Raw genomic sequence first — 22,732 nt, forward strand, 5'->3', positions numbered from 1 at the left:
CCCAGGTTTAATTAATGACATTGCTTGTCCAAATGCTCCTGGCCTGGCCCTTTTGTCAAATTTTAGAACCCATTCTGGCCCGCAAGTCAAAAAGTTTGCCCACCCCTGCCCTAAACACTGTTTTAAGGCATCTGACCGCAGGCTGATTACCAGAGCAGGTAGCCTGCATATTTAACTGCTAAAATCAACTTGCTAAACTTGTTTCACTGTATGAGGATTAAAACAGGAAAATAACTCTCTTCATTGAGCACCTAAGAAGGTGCTTATTCTATATATACTCTATATTTTTGATTAAATCTTGGTTTCAACCAAAAACAATGTCATAGAGAGCATAATTATAGCTTTAATAGTCCTCCTATCCATTTTCTGTCATGCTTATCCCTGCTGGTGTCTATCTCCAGCTGTCTATGGGTGAGAGGCGGGGTCCATCCTGGACAGGTCGCCAGTCCATCACAGGGCAACACAGAGACAAACAACCATTCACACTCACACCTAAGGCGAGTTTAGAGAAGCATATTAACATAACAGTCATGTTTTTGGACTGGGAGGAAGCCGGGGTACCCGGAGAGAACCCATGCATGCTCAGGGAGAACATGCAAACTGCATGCAGAGAGGCTCGAGCCGGGAATCGAACCCAAAACCTTCTTGCTGCAAGGCAGCAGTGCTACCCACTGCGTCACTGAGCATCCCGTACTTTTATATTATATATCTTTATTTTAATTTTTTTAAATTATATATTATATATCTTTTTAGACACGATACAAATCAACATCAGTTTAAAGCAGTTAAATCATTTCTCTGGTGTTGCCAGGAAACTGGCATTTATACTCAAGGTCAGCATAACATTAGGATCAAATAACGAGCAAAGGGAGAGTCAGGAGAAAAAAGAAATAATTGCAGAGCGAACAGCAAAAATGTTGGTTCTGCAAAGCCTGAGGAGAACAGACTGAAAAATAGGAACAAAGGAGGAAAAGCCTCAAAGAAGAGATGAATATAACAATAACTTAAGTGCAGAGCAGCAGTTGTTGCTTTGCAGGGTTAAACTCTCAGTCGGGGTGGAAACGTTCTACATGTGTGGGTTTTCTCCAGGCACGTGTCAGATTAAATGGATATTCTAATTTGTCTTTACATGTAGGGCTGTGTGCGTGTTTAAGTGGCTGCATGTTAGTCTTTTGATGAACTGGTGACCTGTCCAGCAAGTGAAGGTAAAATGTAGCCGTTTAGGAATCCAGAGCATCAGTTTGTTTGTGTTTCAAACATTAGAGCATGTTGCTTTTTACAGTAAAACACGGAGGAGGTACCGTCATACTCTGGGCTCTCTTTGCTTTATAGTGGCAAATATTTCATAAATACTACATAAAATGAAAAAGGTATCAAAAAGGAACATTTTACAGAACATGTATGGAATAGAAAAAAAAAAAAAAAAAAACACTTCAAGATTTTAGTCCTGATTCCCCCAGCTGCCATTTATTAAAAAAAATGAAATTGAAAATTCACAAATATTTAGAAGCTGCTTTTACAGTTTACGTAAGGCGAGAGCGCTCCTATCCCTACGATTTTACTTTTTCACAATAATTTTCTCGAGAAAACAAGTTAATTTTCTCATCATCTAAAGATAATGAAGCCTTTTTTCTCGTGATAACGAGATGATTGGCGTGTTTTAAAACTGATTACATCATTCGATCCCACCACAGCGGGAGAGGATTCATAAGTATAAGTCATAGCAGCCTGTCTGTAATTCTGTAAATAATCCCGTGTTTAACTTTTAGGTAACAAGACGACGTTGTTGGTTTGATGATTTGCTTTTTCTTCTGATTCATATGCAATTAAACCTATGCCTCAGGGCCTAGCGAATGGCGTTTTCTGATCAGCCTCGGTGTTACGCCTTAACAGGTATAAAATGCATTAACCCCTAAAAGGAGTCCAGATTAAAGATTAGAATTAAAAAGCAGTCAGATTTGTTTCTACTGTATTCCAGGCAATCCATTCATCCACCACAAACTGACAATGAGTGAAAAGAAAAAGGAAAGTAAAAAACTGCTTATTTGTGCAATACCACAACTGCACACTAGGGGCACAGCAGGCACGGATGGACTGGGAATTACTCATACAGGTTAATCATCTCGTTATCTCAAGAAATCAATAACTGTTTTCTTGTGATAACGAGATAATTATCTTGTTATCTCGAGAAAACAATTAATGGTTAAAGCTTATTATCTTGAGAAGGCAAAAGAAAAAAAAAAGTTGATTATGACCGCCCTCAGCTTCCGTTTGTATCTAATAGTGAAACATTAACATAGTTTTTTGTTCAAATATTTAGTATGTCAAATCAAATTTATACCTATATGTAATATTTTCATAGTATGCAAGAATCTTTCATTGGTAAATATCTACAGATTTGCAGGAATATGTAATACTTTAAAATCCTGCCATTTTATCAGATGCCAAAGGTAAACCCAGATGGAAGAAACATCCAGAGGGATGTTTTCCCCCCAAACCTCTCTGAACTAATACGTGCATGTTATGGCGTCCAAGCCTAAAACAGGAATCCACAGAGTGAAAATCAAGAAGAGTTTCTGCTGCCCAGAAAAGGCGCAGCTAAATCAAAGGGGCCCCGGTGCATCAGGTCCGCCGAGTGGCCGACTACAAAAGCTGCTGCAAAGAATCCAGGACAATGGCAGCTTTTCAACATCAATTAAGCTGAGCATCGTCTCTGCAGCTTTACATGCAGCTGTATGTAAAACATAATCATATAACCTGATTGAAAACAATTCATAACAGTTGTTTACATCAGGAAGAAAAACATTTCTATTATATTTAATGTCTGAGCTGCAGATTATTTCTATTGAAAAAAAAACCTCCTGTTAAATGATGCCTTCATAGATTTAACCATGCAGCGGTAAACATTGTTTTTTACATTTGACTTGCTGATTGCTGTCCTGAGTCGATCAAGTGAAACTTGATGATTCCAGGTTATGTTTGTTCTTTTTGGCACATTTCTTTCTGGTAGCAGTGTTATCTCACTGATTAAAAGCCTTTTGTTCAGGAAACATTTATCTCGTAGGCTATAAAGCTAAATGTGCTTTTAATGTGATAACCTTTCTATAGTCCCACTGAATCATCAGGCTCCATGATCACTACAATCTGTGCAGCATGTCCAGGACACTGCATCATGGGGTGAATGACTGCTGATGGTGGATGCTTACCAGTCTGTGGTTGTTGGGGCTGCTCAGGCTGCTTGCTGGGGCTCTGCTGGCTGCCTGTTTTATCCAGCTCAGACCCCTCAGCACCACTATGTCCCCTGTCATGATGTTACCCTGTAGAGCTGCACACAACACAAACAAACCCATCCACGTGTTTATGCAGCCAGGATTAATACCAGGCTGGAGCTAAACAATGTAAACAGAAACGGACTACAGGAAGAAAGAAAAACAACATGGTTCAGGGTAAGCTGTGAAAACAAATCAGAGACAAAGGAGGAGGAGAAAGTGGGATTTTACAGTCAATTTAACAGAAAGAAGAAAACAAAAGAACTTCCACTCACCACTAGAAGCTGATCTAAACACGTCGTCTGAGCTCAGAGAGCATGCAGAGCAGCCAGCATTGTGCAACTGCTGCCCCTCTGTCTATCTGTCCGTCTATCTACCTCGGTTTGACCTGACAATTCCTGACGGAGGAAAGAGAGACTCCTGTGAGACAGCGCGGAGGGAGACACTCTGCAGCGGGACATAAAAACCGATTCAACAAAAACCAGACAAAGGGTCAAAGTTTGGGAGCGGAGCGACTATCAACCAGCCCGCATTCACTGACAGTTGTTCTCTGGATGCGTGTGCCCGCGTGTACCCGCTGACGTGTCCGCGCGGGGCGGACCCCGAGCTGCTGCACGCACCAGGCGTCCGCGGGCTTCCCGCCCATTTCTTTTTTCAAAGTGTCACGTGATCGCTGGAGTCACGTTTTTCTCTTCTCACTTGCACATGAAAGCAGAATATTACGGAAGAGGATTAGGGCTACTGAAGAAATAAAAAAGTTAATATTATTCCAGTTTGGTATGGGAAAAAAAAAAAAAATCAAAATTCTGACTATCTCAGAATTCTTACTTTTTTCTCAGAATTCTGACTTTTTTTCCTCTGAATTCTGAATATAATCTCAGAATTCTTACTTTTTTCTCAGAATTCTGACTTTTTTTTCCTCTGAATTCTGAATATAATCTCAGAATTCTTACTTTTTTCTCAGAATTCTGACTTTTTTTTCCCTCTGAATTCTGAATATAATCTCAGGATTCTTACTTTTTTCTCAGAATTCTGACTTTAATCTCAGAATTCAGATTTTCATCCTGAGAATTCTGAGTTTAATCTCAGAATTCAGATTTTTTTTCCTCTGAATTCTGACTATAATCTCAGAATTCTTACTTTTTTCTCAGAATTCAGTTTTTTTTCCTCTGAATTCTGACTAATCTCAGAATTCTTACTTTTTTCTCAGAATTCAGATTTTTTTTTTTCAGAATTCTGTCTATAATCTCAGAATTCAGATTTTTTCTCTCAGAATTCTGACTATAATCTCAGAATTCTTACTTTTTTCTCAGAATTCTGACTATTACACCTTCATATTTGGGCTCTAGGGAGGTTGTAGACCATATTTAAAAGGGGGCCAGAGTGGGGCCATGTGTTTGATTGGAGGAACAGAAAAGCATGGAACAAAAACAAGGGAGAGCCACAGAACATCAGAGCCACTTTTGGCTCTGCAATGAATGATTGAAAATTTCACATCATTTATTAAATGTAATTAAATAACTTTAAGGTTAAAGTACATTTATTATTCAGCAATATTAAATATTTTTGATTATTTTAAAATAATGATTATCAGTTTTAATCAAATCAGTATTAGAACTAAAGTAAAACTAAAATTCAGCAATAACAGATTGAAGTATTTTTTTTAAATTTGGTTCAAAATAACATTTAGCAGAGGAAAACTGATTCTATCTCAGAATGACTGAAGCTATCACCTTAAGTTCAATTCAATTTTAATTCAGTTTATCTATATAGCTCCAATTCACAACAAATGTCATCTCAAGGCACTTTACAGTTCAACCAGCTCATCCAGTCAAATTGACTCAAAGTTTTCTATCTAAGGAAAACCAGTTGATTGCATCGACTCATTGACTCAAAGGCAATCCCTTACACTAAGCATGCTTGTAGCAACAGTGGAGAGGAAAAACTTTAACAGGAGGAAACCTCCAGCAGAACCAGGCACAGTGTGAGCGGCCATCTGCTGAGGCCGACTGGGGTTCAAGGAGACAGAAGCAGACATACAGAAGAAAAGCAGAGATACAGGTGCTGGTCATAAAATTAGAATATCATGAAAAAGTAGATTGATTTCAGTAATTCCATTTAAAAAGTGAAACTTGTATATTATATTCATACATTACATACAAACTCATATATTTCAGATGTTTATTTTGTTTAATTTTGATGATTACAAATGACAACAAATGAAAATCTCAAATTCATCATATCAGAAAATTAGAATATTACTGAAGACCAATAAAAACAAAGGATTTATAGAAATGTTGGCCAACTGAAAAGTATGAACATGAAAAGTATGAGCATGTACAGCACTCAGTATTTAGTTGGGCCTCCTTTGGCCTGTATTACTGCAGCAATGCGGCGTGGCATGGAGTCGATCAGTCTGTGGCACTGCTCAGGTGTTATGATAGCCCAGGTTGCTCTAATAGTGGCTTTTAGCTCTTCTGAATTGTTGGGTCTGGTGTATTGCATCTTCTTCTTCACAATACCCCATAGATTTTCTATGGGGTTAAGGTCAGGAGAGTTTGCTGGCCAATTAAGAACAGGGATACCATGGTCCTTCAACCAGGTACTGGTAGCTTTGGAACTGTGTGCAGGTGCCAAGTCCTGTTGGAAAATGAAATCTGCATCTCCAAAAAGTTGGTCAGCTGCAGGAAGCATGAAGTTCTCTAAAACTTCCTGGTATGTGGCTGCGTTGACCCTGGACCTCAGAAAACACAATGGACCAACACCAGCAGATGACATGGCACCCCAAACCATCACTGACTGTGGAAACTTTACACTGGACTTCAAGCAACGTGGATGAAGTGCCTCTCTTCTTTTCCTCCAGACTCTGGGACCTTGATTTCCAAAGGAAATGCAAAATTTACTTTAATCAGAGAACATGACTTTGGACCACTCACCAGCAGTCCAGTCCTGTTTCTCTTTAGCCCAGGCAAGACGCTTCTGACGCTGTCTGTGGTTCAAGAGTGGCTTGACACAAGGAATGCGACAGCAGAAACCCATGTCTTTCATACGTCTGTGTGTGGTGGTTCTTGAAGCACTCACTCCAGCTGCAGTCCACTCTTTGTGAATCTCCCCCACATTTTTGAATGGGTTTTGTTTCACAATCCTCTCCAGGGTGCGGTTATCTCTCTTGCTTGTACACTTTTTTCGACCACATCTTTTCCTTCCCTTCGCCTCTCTATTAATGTGCTTGGACACTGAGCTCTGTGAACAGCCAGCCTGTTTAGCGATGACCTTTTGTGTCTTGCGCTCCTTGTGCAAGGTGTCGATGGTCGTCTTTTGGACAACTGTCAAGTCAGCAGTCTTCCCCATGATTGTGTAGCCTATAGAACTAGACTGAAAGACCATTTAAAGGCTTTTGCAGGTGGTTTGAGTTAATTAGCTGATTAGAGTGGGGCACCAGGGGCCATCAATTTTGAACCTTTTCACAATATTCTAATTTTCTGATATGATGAATTTGAGATTTTCATTTGTTGTCATTTGTAATCATCAAAATTAAACAAAATAAACATCTGAAATATATGAGTTTGTATGTAATGTATGAATATAATATACAAGTTTCACTTTTTAAATGGAATTACTGAAATCAATCTACTTTTTCATGATATTCTAATTTTATGACCAGCACCTGTACAAAAAGGGCAACCATCAACCAGCTCCACAGGCGGCCATGTACAGGAAACACACAGCCAGGCAGACGAGCTTGGAGCCAGCTCCCATGTCAGAGGATGAATAGAGCTGTGAGATAGCCTGGCCAAGTGGCTGAAGAAGGCAGTAGGCAGATGTCCAATGTAGCAGGTGGTTTATTTACATTGCAAAACAAGGGTGCAAAAAAAAATAAGTATTTACAAAAGAAATTTCCCCAAAAAAATAACTCAGGTTTAACATGGCTCAACAGAACATTAACTGAACTTAAATCAACCATAATTAATGTCAAGTGCACCCAGCTACACTGACCTGGTTCCTCTCTCTTCTGAACCTCAAACAGCTCTGTCTTATACCCGTTTGGTCTGAAACACAAAATGGCCTCCAATGGACTCTTCCATTAACAAATGTGGCTGCTCCATTTACTCTCTACCTAGCTGTTGTTACATACTATAATTTTAAGCAAAATGTACGGAATAAACACCATACAAATATTTACATCTAAATGTAACATTGGCAAGGATTTTAAATAGTTAACAAAATGTAAAAGGATTTTCATCCCCCCCCTCTTCCTCTGGTATCTTCCTGTGACCACAGCTCTACACAGGAGTCTCTAATTGCAGGAAGTGAGGTCACACTTCCTCCTGGAAGACAGGTAAGGTAAATTCACCAAAATAAAACAAAAGTTACATAATCAAACAAAACCTTGAAAAGTTATCACCTGATTTAAACCAAGATGTTTACTAAATTATCTGTAAAAATGCAAACATAAACAAACCCGGGATAGTAAATGAATGCAAACTACAGAATAAAGAGATGGTTAAATCAAGCAAACAAAATAACAAATGTATAAACTGAGACAAATGGTGTTCTCACCCACTTTGTCACAAGAGCACATTCAGTTAGAAACAGGACTACACTAAAAACAGGCCGATCTCTAAGTTCTAAATCGTAATTAAAACAGAACTGTAGAGAAAATAAGGAAATGGGTCCAAGGGACCTATCAGTCACTATGCCTGTTCCAGATCATGTCATCATCAGAATTTTCTTCTAGAATTTTGACCTCAATACATGAGCACTAACATACATGAATACTCAGAAATTTTGTTTAATACAGCTTTGCAGTGATCAAATATAAACAGTGTGATCACTGACCTGTTGGCCCCTCTCTAGAACCACAGGCTGGGGCTGATTCCTTAATTCAAAGTGGTAAGACAATTTGCTGATGAAATTAGATGACTTATGTTTATAGTAGGAAAAAACAAATATCTTATATTTTATTTCAGGTGCATACAATGTAATTATTTTATTCTAAGAGCAAACATACTAGTTTATTTCTCATATCATCTTATTTGTCTGTTCAATTTTAGGCCAAATGCACTTATTTTAAGAATTCTTTACTTGTTAAGGTCAGTTTTTGCAGTGCAATACTAAATCATTTTCTCATTCATGGTGATGATGTACACTGACAGGAAGAAACTGTAGCTGATTCGACCCTTGGACCAACTCCACAGCATAATGCTACCACCACCATACCTCACAGTTGATGTCCTTTGGTTTGAAAGCCTCTGCTTGACTCCCGCAATCAAAGCTCTTGTCATAGTCAATAAATAACTCCTTCCTTGTCTCATCTGACTAAAGAACCTATCTGCACAAAGCGTCTTCACGTCTACAGCAGAAATTTGGGGGTTGTGCACGTGTCAGCATTTCTTTCTTGGTCCCAACCCTCTGCAGAGAATGCATGCTAACAAGATGTTTGCCATGCTTTCTGGATGTTTGAGTTTATACAAAGGTAGGTTGGTCTTCTGGCACCGAACCAATTCAACAACTTTCTACCTGCTTTATGCATTTAAAAACCAAGTTTGGTGACTTTTTTTTTTTTTCTTTGACCTGTTGGAACATGAAACCCCCTCAAAACTTCTCATATAAAGAGTAAATCAAACCTACAGTGGATATCAGCTGTTAATCTCTGAACTGAATTGATGCAAACAGTCCTGTTTACAGTCTGTTTTGATAAGCTTCCTGTTTGAAGGAGGGAAGATCAGTTTATTTGTTCAGCATCTTTCAGACAAATAAATTCAAAGCCCCCTTTTAATAGTTTATTATCAGCGAGGTGCAAGTTTTTACTTTGATGTTATTTAGTCACATACATCAGCAAGATTTTAGTGAGTTCAGCAAATTTGAGGATCAGCTTTGAAAGGAAGGCCTGAATAAAGTCCATTAGGGTGGGCTAGTCTACCACATGCAGCAGCCTCGTCAGATTGCACGTCGGCGCCGACTGAGCCCAATCTCATCAAACTCCCTGAATGTAAACACAAACACACCGACAATCACACTGGACATCAGCAGGTCAATATACTGATTTGCTGTATCTTCAACCCAGTTTCCCCAGAAAGTTGCAGTTTAAACAAAACATTTAGGAATAAATGACACAGAATGCAATGAATGTTTAAAGTGAGAAATTTGAATTACACTAAGCTTATAGCATCAGAACACTGATCCAATATGGCTGACTGAATGGTGTTCCATCCACACTGCTAAGAAGCGAGTTCAGACAATAGAAGGATATAATCAAACATAGTGCACAAGGCTTGCAGGTCAAGTCACATATAAAGGATTTATGCACACATATTTTAAGGTCATACAGAGTGCTACCTGCCCAATGCATTTCTAACATATTGTTGCATTTTAGCTGCATGGCTTCGTGTTTCTAATCTGTGTCGTGTCAAACTGGTCCACCTGCAGTTTTGTTTTTAGGTCAAATATACAAGAGCAGCTCAAAGTTGTTAAAAATGAAATCTGACACCAAGTAAAAACAGGAAAGCTTTTTATTTTTTTTGAACTAGAGTAATTTTTTTGGCTATAAAAAGAAATTTTAATTCATACAAAAAAAAAACACTAAACTATAAGCACTCTTAAAAGTTGAATAAAATGATCAGATTCTAAGGGACCATTAATTCATCCTCTGTTTAAATTAATTCTAATCTTTTTATTATCGATGAGCTTTGGATATTTTATCTCAGCGTTCTTTTTTATGTACATGGTGGCAAGATTTTCTGCAGTTTTTAACTCTGTTCCTCTAAAAGTAGAACATGAGAGCTTTAATTTTTGTGGCCACTCCTTAAATCAAATATTAAAAGGATCTGATTGGTTTCTTGTATTTGTGCAGTAGTTAAAGGAAAATGTTTTAGTTACATCATAGTTATGTCCCCCAACGCAGGGGTCTGCAACATGCCGCAAGTAGCTCTTTGGACCCTCTTGATAGTGACTGAAAACTATAAAGAGCCGACTAATGGTTTTTTATATAGTATATTAACAAATATAAATGTTACAAGCTTTAGCATTCTTTTAAACAAACATTTGAATTCTGACGATAGAATAACATTAAACAATCAAGAATGTGTTTTAGATCTGCATCTCTTGTCATTAGTTTGTAAACTATGCACTTTTTTTTTATACATAAAAAAATATCCTACAGAATAAAATCCAAATCAATGCTTCCTTGAATGTCTCTGTAAAGCTCCTTGAGATATATATATATATATATATATATATATATATATATATATATATATATATATATATATATATATATATAAAATGAATTGAATTATGAAGTTTTCATGTTTTGTCCTTATTTTAATAACTAAAAATGCAGCTAAACTGTTTGCTGTTTAAAATGGCAGCAGATCTCCTATTGCAGATATTTAAAAAGTAATAGGTTGTGTTTTATTTAAAAGCCATGAATTTGCTGCTCTAAACCATTTTTTTAAGCTGGGCTGGGTCTAAAAAAGCTCTTTGGATTAGAAAGGTTGAGGACACCTGACCCACAGAAACAAGAAAACACAGATTTATAAAGTAAAGGTCCTGGGCCGCCTGGTAGATCAGGTAAAGACACATGGAGCCATAGCAACACAAGCTTAATCATGTTTTATTATAAACACTGAAATTACATCAAATCTGAAGTTTTCTTGGCCTTTATTTTTATTTTTTTTACATAAAATCAGATTTTTTTTCCCCCCATTGGGATGATTTGTTCATTCGGCTGTTAGGGTCGGATGACAGACCTCAGCTTCGGGAAGAGTCGCAGGGCATTCTGGGTCGTCACCTCCATTACCTTCTCCAAGGACACGCCTTTGATCTTACTGATGTACTCCGCAGAAACACTGATGTTTCTGGGCTCGTTTCTTACCTGTTTAAAATTAAACAGAAAGGTTAAGAAATATGCTATGATACACAAAGCAACACCTGTAAGGAAAACCCTTGAGCCCGTTACATTATAGACATGTCTGAAACCAGTTCCTGCTCAATGTTTATTTCTCTCACAGCAATTAGATAAGATTTTACCTGTTTTTCTGGGCCAAGAGCTGGAGAATCAGTTTCCAAACAGATGTGTTCCAGCGGCAGCTGTTTAACAAGTTTCTGCTTCTTGGTTGAAACCAACCAGAGGCAAAAGTGCAAACAGAAATGAGTTAAAGATGGCGTAAAATATGAGCGCATCACGTGTCCATCTATACCTGCTCACTCCGTATTATGGATGGAGGGATAGAGAAGAAGTATCCAGCTTTCACTCCCTCCATTGCAACAGAAGGTTTTCCATCAAAAGCATGAAGAAGGGCTTTTTCGACACCTGGTGTCCAAGTAGAAGAACTGCAGCTGAATCATCAATACAAAGGATTTCTGCAAATACATTCCAAAGTTCCTGTATCTACTCACCTTGCTCCTTCAGGAGGTGGATGGTGGGTCGTCCTGCAGACCTTGAATGGACATTTCTAACAATTAAAACACACAGATTAAAAAAATAAAATATCTAAGCTGAAGAATGAGTTGAAATTGCTCCATTACTACTAGAAACATGAATACAACCAACCTAAGTACAGCATTTAAAAAAAAAGAAACTGCAGAAACCTTTTTTTTTAATACAAATTTGAAATTCAGGGGAATTTAATCCTGAAGCAGAAGTTCAATTTCCAACAGACTTAGACAAAACTTTATTTACCCTGTGTATACGAAACTAAATTTCGTTTATACAGCTTACAAACAGTGAATGAGCAGCTTAGACGTGAAAAAGAACATTTCCATTCATAAAGTGCAGCAGTGATCAAAAGTACACAGTGTGGGAGAGACATGGTGCAAAAAAGGAAATGATGCAGAAGGTTCAGAGCAGTTCAGAAATAAATAAATAGATATGGTGCAAAATGCAGTAAAAAACATCCCAGTGAGTTCTATTTTGAACATTCATGTATTGCATTTATGATGTTGGAAGTCAACCTTGAGTTACAGTTAAACATTCACCCAGAGCCACAATAGAGAGGATGAGCTCAGACTTCATCCATGTGTTATGCTGCGTTCACACCGGACGCAGCAGGCGCGGCAGAAGCAGCGAGTTTACATGCAAAGTCAATGGTTGATGGACATCAAGGCGCAGCAAAATGTCCCGCAGTGCATTTTGAGCAGCAGGCGCAGCGCGTCGGGCGCATTTAAGCATCTATCGCGCCGCAAACGCGCTGCTGCTCGAGATGGAAAAATTGAACTTTTGCTGCTCGACGCGCCGCATCAACCAATCAGAGAAGCTGATCTGGGAGCTGGCAGCGAGACAGACACATCGCTGATGATACAGAGCGCTGTGATCGCTCCTCTGAAACAGTTTATTGACGCATAAATTAACTTAAAATGCAGAAATCTGCCGGCAGAATATGTTCGCTTTTATTATTCTGCTGCCTGCAGTTTAGATTATTTAGATGAAAAACACCTACCAGCCGCCGCGGTGAACCGCGAGGAGGCGACCCGGCCAGAGGCTGCTGATGAAGGGATTCCTACTGTCGGCGCACCGCTGGTATGTGGGGGTCTGAGCGGCTCCGACAGAAATAATATTGGAAGGCAGGATGATAATCTGGATGAACTGACTGCACTTATTACGTTTTCAGGTGGATTTTCCCACTTAAAAACATATTAAAACTACTTTATTCCCACTGATCACAGCAAATATAGCTGCAAGGCAGAGAAAGGATAGTGAAGCTCCGCCCAACGTGTGTCAGACACACTTTTGCACCGCGCAGCCAGAGCAGCAAAGCTGCTTCAGCCGCTCGTCAGAACTAAACTGGTACAAGCAGCAAAAATGAAGCAGCAGACGCGATTTTGCTGCTCTTGCTGCGTCCGGTGTGAACGTAGCATTAGAATGGTCCAGTTAACGTCTAGACCTATATCTAACAGAATTCTGTAGCCAAACCAGAAAGACTCTTAAAATCATAAAAGATTTTGTTCTGGGTGTTTTTGTTTTAAGCTGCCATCTTGGAATGCAATAGATCATTTCAGAGTCCATCCAGTCTGACTGAGCTGTTCTGAAACATGTCCGTTTCAAGACGAGCATCTGGTTCAGACTCAATGAGGCTGAAGACAGATACAAGCTCAGCTTTAGATCATCGTCCTCCATCTTCATCAGTTCTCCATGATGGAGCTCAAATTTATAATGCAGATGCATTAGTGCAATACTTTCCCCTGCTGCTACTCTACCTTCCCAAGATTAGATGACCCGCCACTCATCAATCAGCAGGACATTTAAAAAAAAAATCAGAAATATCTTTAAAGCTAAACATCTTCACATAGGAGAAACTCACAGAGGGAGATCTAGCTCCTTGGCAACCTTCGCTTGAAGTATAAGAACCTGTTTTTGATTCTCCTTATCAGACTCACTGCTGACAAACCTGGGAGTAAAATCCAAGCCCACCTGCAACAACAGAAAGAAAAAAGGCAAAATCAATCAGGTATTCTGATGCTCCAGCCTCCCAAATACAATGAGTGATAATTCAGAGCCCTGTTATTTCTATGTCTGATTTAATATTTTATTTATTGCTTTGGAATGATTTTTATTCTGTAGGTCTAATCCAGGAGTCTGTTGCCTTTAGATTATATTAAAAGAGCAAACTTTCCCTTTAGTTTAACTGAATCTAATTCATTCAGAACCCGAAAAAAAAAATATAAAAAGTATATTAAAAAAAGCAGCATATAAGTTTCAATAAAGAATTTACAGGAAATCTGATCAAATAGCCACAATTTACCTCGTTTATAGATTTTTAAATCACAAAACAACACAAAACCTTTAAAAATTAGGATGTATTTGTGGAGAATTATGTAGGATTGGACTAAAAAATATAACTTATGTCACTATGTTGTTGAAATCCAATGCAATTGTCCTACAAAAAAAATAAAACTAAAATAATTGATGAAATAATTTCTTTAGCATTTTTAGACAAAGAGCAGTTGTGGTGAAAGTACTGTTTTCACTTTTTGAGACAAATTACAGATCCCAGCGCATCAAATGTTACAATAAAAGTTAGTATATTACTCAAATTATTACTTAAAGGAATAGTACACCCAAAACATGATTAGCCTTCATTTTCTACTCACCCCAATGCTGAACAACACTCTGGAGTACTTTTTTGATATCTCAAATGCATCTGGAGATCTGGGAGGCTTCTTGCTGTCTGCTGACATTCAAATAATGGAGGTCTATGGCGCCCGAGGCAGAAAGGTCCATAAAAGTCCACAAAAAACGTGTCAATATTCCTCCATACTGCTCGTCCAATGTATTCAAAGTGTCCTGAGTGGGTAGCGTCCATAATTTACTCGAAACAAAGTCATTTAGAATGTTTTTAGAGCATAAACAGTAGTGTATAGGATTTCCTGAAAGCGAGTTCACGAGTCTACGGAAACCGCGGCAGACCAAACCAGATGAAAGTGCGCACTCTGCCGATAATGCAAGCGTAGAAGAAGAAATGTGCTGTTTACCTGTGCAAAGAAAGAAACAACGAAAGAAAAATGTCTGAGGACTTCAGTGTTGAGGAAGAGCATGAGTTCTTTGCCGAGCTGAATGCGCACTTTCATCTGGTTTGGTCTGCCGCGGTTTCCGTAGACTCGTGAACGTGCTTTTAGGAAATCCTATACACTACTGTTTATGCTCTAAAAACATTCTAAATGACTTCGTTTCGAGTAAATTCTGGACGCTACCCACTCAGGACCCTTGGAATACATTGGACGAGCAGTATGGAGGAATATTGACACGTTTTTTGTTGACTTTTATGGACCTTTCTGTCTCGGGCACCATAGACCTCCATTATTTGAATGTCAGCAGACAGCAAGAAGCCTCCCAGATCTCCAGATGCATTTGAGATATCAAAAAAGTACTCCAGAGTGTTGTTCAGCATGGGGGTGAGTAGAAAATGAAGGCTAATCATGTTTTGGGTGTACTATTCCTTTAAGTTGAAGTTCTGGATTAGGTGCTTTCAAAAACGGTAAAGTGTTCAAAATAGTTGAAAATCTGGGAAGTTTTTCTCTACGTTGTATTTAAATGAAGAATAGAAAAAAAAAACTTTAAAAATGTTTTACTCCTTAGTCACGATTAGTGGGGGCAGCATGGCTGCCTTTCTGCACCTATAGTCCCTCCACAGCACCACAAAAACACAAAATAGACGCAACAGACATGAACAAACACGGCAAATAGAAGCAACCATTAAAGAAAACCATTATAGAAATGTAGTGACGTGTTTTCCTTCCCCAAAAAAATAAACAAATACCGCAATAACTCCTGTAACAACCACTGTGCAACTATATTATAGTTTTTTATTTCTTGACTGTGCAATATATGTGAATAGAATAGTCATACCACTACCTCACCGTTGTTCCTTACCTACTACACTTTAATATAAAGTCAATCCACCTGTATATAAGCCATCCTGCTTGTGCATATGTCACCTCAAATCTGTGTTACTCCCTTGTATTTTTTATTTTTTTTTTCATTGTGTGTGATACATGTACACTTGCACCTTAATTCTTATTCTTATCTTGATATACTGTATATACAGTGCTTGCTTATTTATTCTTAATGCACCTTTTCTTCCTTGTTTGCACATTCTTTAATTACTATGCCAATATGTGACCAATGAATTTCTTCGCCGTGAGATCAATAAAGCTCATCTAATCTAATCATAAAAAAATTAAAAGTATAAATTCTCATAAACCTTACTTAAGTATAGTAATCCTGTAAATCTACTTCTTTCCTGAGTCCCATCTGGTTCCACAGCTGGAGACATCATCCCAGAAATGAAGCTAAAAGCCATGTCTGAGTATAGATAGCTGTTAGAGTTTTGACAGTTAGCCCTGAACAGCGGTTTGAACTCAATATAGAATATTTGCATGTTTTCCTTTAGGTTCTTGTCCAGGTTCTTTTTTTTGACTTATTTCTCTCTGTGTAAGTGATGGACTGCTGATCTATCCTGAGAAGTTTGTCTCCAAAAGCTGAAACAGACTCCAGAAACCGGAAGCCGACTTAAACATCCTGAAAAACCAAACGCCTCCTCATGTAGGTGAAGCGTGAACTGTCACCTCTCCAACTGCGACAAGCTGGTCTTTGTATTGTTCTATGACTGGTAGAGCTGCATCCAGGTCCTGTATAAAATAAAGAGCATTCTTTAGTGACCTGTAAAGTCTTTAAAGATCTATCTAATTCAGATGTTGAGCCAATGCTCTGTACCTGAAGAGAAACACTCCTTTGTTGCTCTGGAGGAACTTCTTGGACAGGATGAACTCCTAAGCAGGGGAAAATAAAACCAGGAAATCTAAGGAAAACAAAAAGCAGAAGCTGCCATTAGCGACAACCAAAAACATTTAAACATTCAAGTTATTATGATGTTTATTATTTTTTGTACCTCTCTGATAGTTCAATGATTTTGGTAAATTCTCCAGCATGCTCAGCCACAGCCAAAAGCGCCAGCAGGCCGGCCTAAGAAATAAAAATAAATGAATTAATTCTTTATTTTATCTACCCGTGTCGAGACGTTTTCTCTTACATTGTCTCTTTTCAAATACAGCCATATAATAAATCTGGATTATATGTAATAAATTAACAGAAAAGATAAAAGTGAAAGGAAAAGGATAAAAAGTTCTTAATGTAATGGTGTGGATATTTAGTCAGGCCCCTCTACCCTGATACCCCTACATAAAATCCATTTACATACCGATACATATATATCTTAAATCTCAATGCAGCTCTGTAGGATCTTCAAATATACAATTCAACCATGGGGGACATAGTTACACTCTTATTAAAATATTGGTAAGAAGAAAGCTAACATCTAATCCTTTCAGTGTTAGAATAGAATAGAATAAAAAACCCTTTATTTTCATGGGGAAATTCTGGTGTTTACAGCAGAAACAAGATTATAGAAGAAATGGTCTAATAAATATGGACCTCAGAAAAGTGTATAAGAATAACATAATAGTGAAGAGTTAAAAAATAAACCAATAAAATACTGTATTGTAAAGGGTTTTAACAATATAAATATTGAACACCTGGAGAGTAAATAACCAATATACAGCTGTGTTGACTTTATGCACAGTTATGCACGTATTTGAGTTTAACGTTTACATAAAAACCTCCAATTTTTACCAAAATTTTTTGGCTGCACGCATTAAAAAACAGTGGAAACATCTTAAACCTGCAGAGAAATCTCACCTTCTTTGAATTCTCAATAACTTCTTCCACGTCCTGATGAGAAGAAACAAGTTAAAACTTCGTTTAGTTTTTTTAAAGGCTGTAAAGAAAAAAAAACGCATTTATTCTTTCCCCCCTACCTTGTCAAAATCCCCCGCAGAGATGTGACAGTGGCAGTCAATGTAGCCATGCATGCGTGCCTCTGTTTTTCCCCCTTAGCAATGCTGCAGCTCTGAAAAACCAAAACATTCACAGCTTCCGGGATTAATGCAATCTGCGCATGCGCACAATTTTGATGCATCACAATCAGACCCGTCCTTCCCGGGAGGGCGGTGTCATGGCTCTATCTATGGCGCTATCCATCGCCATCGCTAGGTGTCACTGTACCGGTATGTTCTTTCATGTGAATCGAACGCACCCCAGCGGTAAAGGAAGAAGCCTTTCTTTTATTTTACCTGTTCGTGTGTTTTGAACTACCCAGAGCATCATGTGATAAATCCCGTGATTTCCCTGCTTCATACTGGTATTTATAGCTATCAAAGCTGCCGGACCGGATCATTTTTGCCAGACTTCGCTTTAAAATGGGAGCTTTAACTCTACTCTCCCTGCTGGTTTGGATTCCGCTCCTCGGCTTCTGCGGAGCCAGATACGAACCGACCTGGGAGTCCATCGATTCCAGACCGCTGCCGGACTGGTTCGACCAGGCCAAGTTCGGGATCTTCATTCACTGGGGGGTGTTTTCTGTGCCAAGCTTCGGCAGCGAGTGGTTCTGGTGAGCTCTTCTTTTAACTTGTTTAACTTTATAGAGTCAGGAAGTCCTGCTTGTGTTAAAAGGCTGAACTGATCTGTCAGCATGGGCGTAGAGGAAGCCCTCAGGGTGTGGGGGCCATGCCCCGCGGAGCTGTCACCTGGAAGCCTTTAGGGCAGATTAGACTTCTGCAGCCGCACACATCAAATGCTGCTTGGGTCTGATTGGGAACCAGTTTTGCTGCTATGCTTCTGCACTGTCGGTCTGGAATTTCTAGAGACGCAGAGCAGTTTCCCAACAAAGCGCAGGGGGGAGCCTATTGGAGAACTCACAAGAACTTCAGCGGATGGTCATGAAAACTTATTCGGAGGCGCCTGCGGGAGTGTTTATCTTCCAAAACAACATGTCTGAGGCATCGTAATAGTGTTTGTATTTCCGAACCTCCTCGATCAACCTTTCGTCGTGGTTATCCATTGTTGTTATTACTCCTCATTTTTTTAAAATGGCGCGCCCCGGCACAAGATTCGAGAAGGACGATCACACAGACAGCCGGAATTGCATACCAAGGACCAATCACAGCTGCTTGTCTGCGCACTTCCGCTTGAGGTCTGCGCGGGTGTGCGACTGTCCGACGTCTGGTTAGCGATTTTTTTGAGGTACGCAATGTTGGTTACAGAGCCTCTGTAGCGTGGTCGCAGAGACAGATTTGACGGTTGCAGAGGCTATGCATCAGAAGCATAAATTGACCATTAACGTACCGAGACTTAAGGGTTGGATATACTCCCCACAGCAGTGTGTCGCAGAGAGCTTGTCGCAGATATCTTTGATTTATGCCCAATATTGAAGCGTGGTCTGCGTTATGCTATTCCACACCACAATGCAACACTGACAATCGTGAAGTAGCTGTAGGTCTATTAAAGGCCGAGGCGGTGAGAAGGTGGGGGCAAGTTTGTCTGACAACGGAGGGACATGAGGGCGAAAAAAGCGGGGATCCAGGTGGAAAAAGTGTCCCAGCGTTCTCGCTCACCTCGCTCTTCTAGCTGCTCCATCTTCACAAGTCGTTTTCCACAATGGCGGGCATACAAACAACACAAGCTGGTAAGGAACCAAATAGGAAATATGCAAAGAGTAGAGCGGATGTAGATTTGACCAATCAGAGGCCTCCTGTCTGCGGTCACCTACGATTTTAGTGAGATGCTGCAGAGTGTCTGCGGTAGGGGCGGGGCCACCTTTGCGTTCACTGCGACACACACGCAGACGACCTGGTTTATGAGTATAAAACTGCCTTTAACATGCCTAGATTTAAGACTCCTTTCATAGCTTAAAATACAAAATATTTAATATAACCACTGGGCAGAAAATCCATTTTTGCAAAAATTTGAAACTTTATCAAACTATCGTCTTCCCTGTAACAGTTCTATATCGTCCTTTTTGTTCCGTTTTATCCTTTTTATGTTTTATCGTTACGTTCACTCTGCATGCGATTAAAGCAGCAGAAGCAGCTGGTTTACATGCAAAGCCAATGGTTGACATACATCAAGCCACATCGAAAGGTCCTGCAGCGCGTCTGAGGTGTGGGACGCGCTTCACAAGAAGCAGCTGCTGGAGTTGGAAAAAATTAATGTATGCCGCTCGACGCGCCACATCAACCAGTCAGAGAAGCTGAACTGGGAGTTGGGAGGGAGACAGACAGCGCTGCTGATGCAGAGCGCTATGATCACCCCCCTGAGACTGTTTATTAACTCCCTAAATTAACTTAAAATGGTGAAACCAGTAAAATATGTTCGCTTCTATCATCCTGGTGGTAGCAGTTTGTACCACATACCTGAAAACACTAACATCTACTTCGCAGGTAGTCGATTGATCATTTCTTAAATTAGCTATAAGCTACACTTTGGAACGCTGGAATGAGTTTTATTTGATGCAACATGGTGAGCCAAAACCGCTTTGTTTGAAGTCAGAATACTCCATTTTTGATAAAGTTTTTGACGGATTAAAGGGAATCTTTGAATTCAGCTATCTCTCTTTTATTCCATTTGCTAAAACTGAAATTATTTATTGAATATTTAATTGCAAAACATACATTTCAGAAAAACTGTCTTTTGGGAACACAATCTTTCCAAACAAAGTCGAAGAAAAGTGCTGATTGTAATAAAATGAGCCTCATGTGTCACAGTGACTCCCTTCCTGTGTTGCACCAACAATCAAAACCTCCAACTCTTCATTTTTGATTTTGATCATATTAATTAAGATATAATTCACTAGTTTATAAGCATGAGTGGAAAAAATAATGCACCAAAAGAAAGTTTGATAAACATAGCTGAGGAGAAGTTCAACTTCATTCACTTCTGCAGTTTGGTTTCGTCCTGATATCCTGCTTCCTGAGCCAATCACATGAGGCCTTATCATATGACACGCTCTGTCTCTGGCATTCTACTGACTGTGTCTGCAATGCAGGTGATGAAGAATATGAACCCTGAAAAGTTTTAATTAGCAGATTCAAAAAATCATTTTCACCCTGCTTTTCATCTAAAGTATGAGTAAACAAGTTAGATATAAACTTTGGATCAAATTAGTTACGTAAAGGTCTGTCTTATTTAGAAAAGACAAATTTTGCTGCCCTTTTTTGTCAAAGGGTCATTATTTAATTATCTTTGCCACACTCTGCATTTTATATGCTAATTATGTTTAAAAAAAATTAGATTGGAGAAATTCTGTTGTAACTCTCTATGCAGTTATAATAAGAATATCCAGAAGTTAGCAGAATATTCCATGCAAGGAAAAAATGTCTATCAAAGCTCCTTGCAGTGAATTAATCTACAATTAATCACTCTGGAATTAAAGGGAAATGCCGTTTTATTTATAAATTGTGAACAGTTTAGTTTGTCCCTTCAACTCGTCGCCCATAGGAAGACGTTACTTGGATATAACCTAACGGAATATCTTCAGAACGGCTCCAAATGACACTAAACTCATATGGGTGAGTAGAACATGATGGAATAACGTAAAATCAAGGGAACAATGTAGAAAAAAACAGTGTTTCCCTTTAATATACATGAATGCAAATTGTTGAGCACCTTAGTTTTAAAATCCAAAAAAATTTTTTGGTTCAATTTTTAGATTAACGTAAGAGAAAAACAATCTACTTCTAAAAGCACTTAAGTGCTGCTTATATAAACTTAGGAACACACATTCCCTTGTGTTTCAATAAAAAATACATTTTATTTTATTTTTTTAATATTAAGAATATGGTTTATATTTAAAACATTAAAACACAGCAACTATGCCTGTACTGGTGCATTTAGCCTTCCTGTTTTCTGCAGAAAACTTTGCTCTCTTCTTTCCAGAATGAAAAACAAGACATGCCAACACATAACATCAAATAGAGTAAAACAGCTTCATGCCCAGCTGATTTTGAGAAAGCTGACTGTAAGTCTTCGTCTCTCAGCAATGATAATAACTTGATTTTTCGAATCATTGCTGAAAAACAGCCATAGAACTCAGTTTGAGATGACGGCAAACGGCAGAAAATACATTTCAGTTACAATAGAGCACTGAAAACCTGCTCTATGGCAGCATTATCATCGGGGGTTGAGTTTATGTGGATTTTTGCTCCATAACCGTGTCTGAAATGTCACTCTTTAATTTTAAAGCTATCTTATCTTCCATGTTTGTTTGGGTTCTGGTTTGTTTTCCAGGTGCTACTGGCAGAAACAAAAGCTGAAGGCATATGTCGATTTCATGCAGAAAAACTATCCTCCAGACTTCAAGTACCAAAATTTTGCACCACAGTTTACTGCTGAGTTCTTTGATGCCAAAGAGTGGACAGACATCTTTGCCGCATCAGGGGCAAAGTACATCGTCTTGACCACAAAACACCATGAAGGTAAACGAGCGAAGAGCTTTGATGGCGGCGTTTCTGTCTGTAATGTCATGAACTGTGCTCTTGTCTCGGTGTTCTCACAGGTTTTACACTTTGGGGCTCAAAAAGCTCCTGGAACTGGAACGCTGTAGATGTGGGACCAAAGCGAGACCTGGTGGATGAAGTGGCGAGTGCCGTGCGTGCCCACGGTGGTATTCGTTTGGGGCTGTATCATTCTCTGTTTGAGTGGTTCAACCCGCTCTTTGAGCAGGATGCCGCCAACCTCTTCACTACCACCACCTTTCCCAACACTAAAACGCTCCCGGAGCTTTACGAGCTCGTTGCCAAGTACAAACCAGAGGTGCTGTGGTCTGACGGAGACGGAGGGGCTCCGGATAAGTACTGGAACAGCACGGGGTTTCTCGCCTGGCTCTACAATGACAGGTATGAACTCAGAAATCTGCAAAATGTACATTTGTGTAACAAATACCAATATAATCTGTTTTATTTATAACACATGCACATAAACTTGCCTGTCACATTGGGACCCGTTTCTGTTCACTCATGTCAACTTTTGTCGCAAAGTAAACTGCATGTGATTGGCTACTTTCCAGGAAATCCCGCCTCTTCTCTTTTTTTCTTAGCTGCAGCCAGAGCCGTATAGATGAGGGAGTTCTGAA

General features: G+C 39.1%; 3 protein-coding genes across 5 annotated transcripts in view; 1 reads left to right on the forward strand and 2 right to left on the reverse strand.

Moving 5' to 3' along the window:
• coq8ab (coenzyme Q8A, genome duplicate b) overlaps positions 1–3,875 on the reverse strand; it is a 35,257-nt gene extending 31,382 nt beyond the window's left edge. The window contains exons 1-2 of the mRNA XM_038299554.1: positions 3,545–3,875; positions 3,207–3,325 (exon numbers count right to left, since the gene is read on the reverse strand). Coding sequence (XP_038155482.1) covers positions 3,207–3,308 — 102 coding nt within the window. The 5' untranslated portion in view covers positions 3,309–3,325; positions 3,545–3,875. The remainder of the gene's footprint in view (positions 1–3,206; positions 3,326–3,544) is intronic.
• Positions 3,876–10,972: 7,097 nt separating this feature from the next.
• Positions 10,973–17,720, reverse strand: LOC119792788 (putative deoxyribonuclease TATDN3). 3 transcript variants are annotated; one of them, XM_038299570.1, is made up of 10 exons: positions 17,583–17,720; positions 17,464–17,496; positions 16,658–16,731; positions 16,483–16,567; positions 16,335–16,397; positions 13,571–13,680; positions 11,670–11,725; positions 11,471–11,583; positions 11,301–11,378; positions 10,973–11,145 (listed from the first exon to the last, which is right to left on the reverse strand). In XM_038299570.1, the coding sequence occupies exons 1-10, from the start codon at positions 17,634–17,636 to the stop codon at positions 11,002–11,004; spliced, it is 810 nt and encodes a 269-aa protein (XP_038155498.1). In that variant the 5' UTR covers positions 17,637–17,720; the 3' UTR covers positions 10,973–11,001. The 3 variants fall into 3 exon arrangements, with proteins under 3 accessions (XP_038155498.1, XP_038155497.1, XP_038155499.1); XM_038299569.1 differs by having other exon boundaries at positions 11,301–11,381; XM_038299571.1 differs by lacking the exon at positions 17,464–17,496 and having other exon boundaries at positions 11,301–11,381; positions 17,583–17,710.
• A 132-nt stretch (positions 17,721–17,852) lies between these two features.
• The window catches only part of fuca2 (alpha-L-fucosidase 2), a 12,868-nt gene continuing 7,988 nt past the window's right edge, over positions 17,853–22,732 (forward strand). Inside the window, exons 1-3 of the mRNA XM_038299602.1 lie at positions 17,853–18,214; positions 21,889–22,076; positions 22,157–22,496. Of these exons, the coding sequence (XP_038155530.1) occupies positions 18,024–18,214; positions 21,889–22,076; positions 22,157–22,496 (719 nt within the window). The 5' untranslated portion in view covers positions 17,853–18,023. The remainder of the gene's footprint in view (positions 18,215–21,888; positions 22,077–22,156; positions 22,497–22,732) is intronic.

Source organism: Cyprinodon tularosa, unplaced genomic scaffold, assembly GCF_016077235.1.
Source record: "Cyprinodon tularosa strain WSP-4 unplaced genomic scaffold, ASM1607723v1 ctg430, whole genome shotgun sequence".
Lineage (NCBI taxonomy): Eukaryota > Metazoa > Chordata > Actinopteri > Cyprinodontiformes > Cyprinodontidae > Cyprinodon > Cyprinodon tularosa.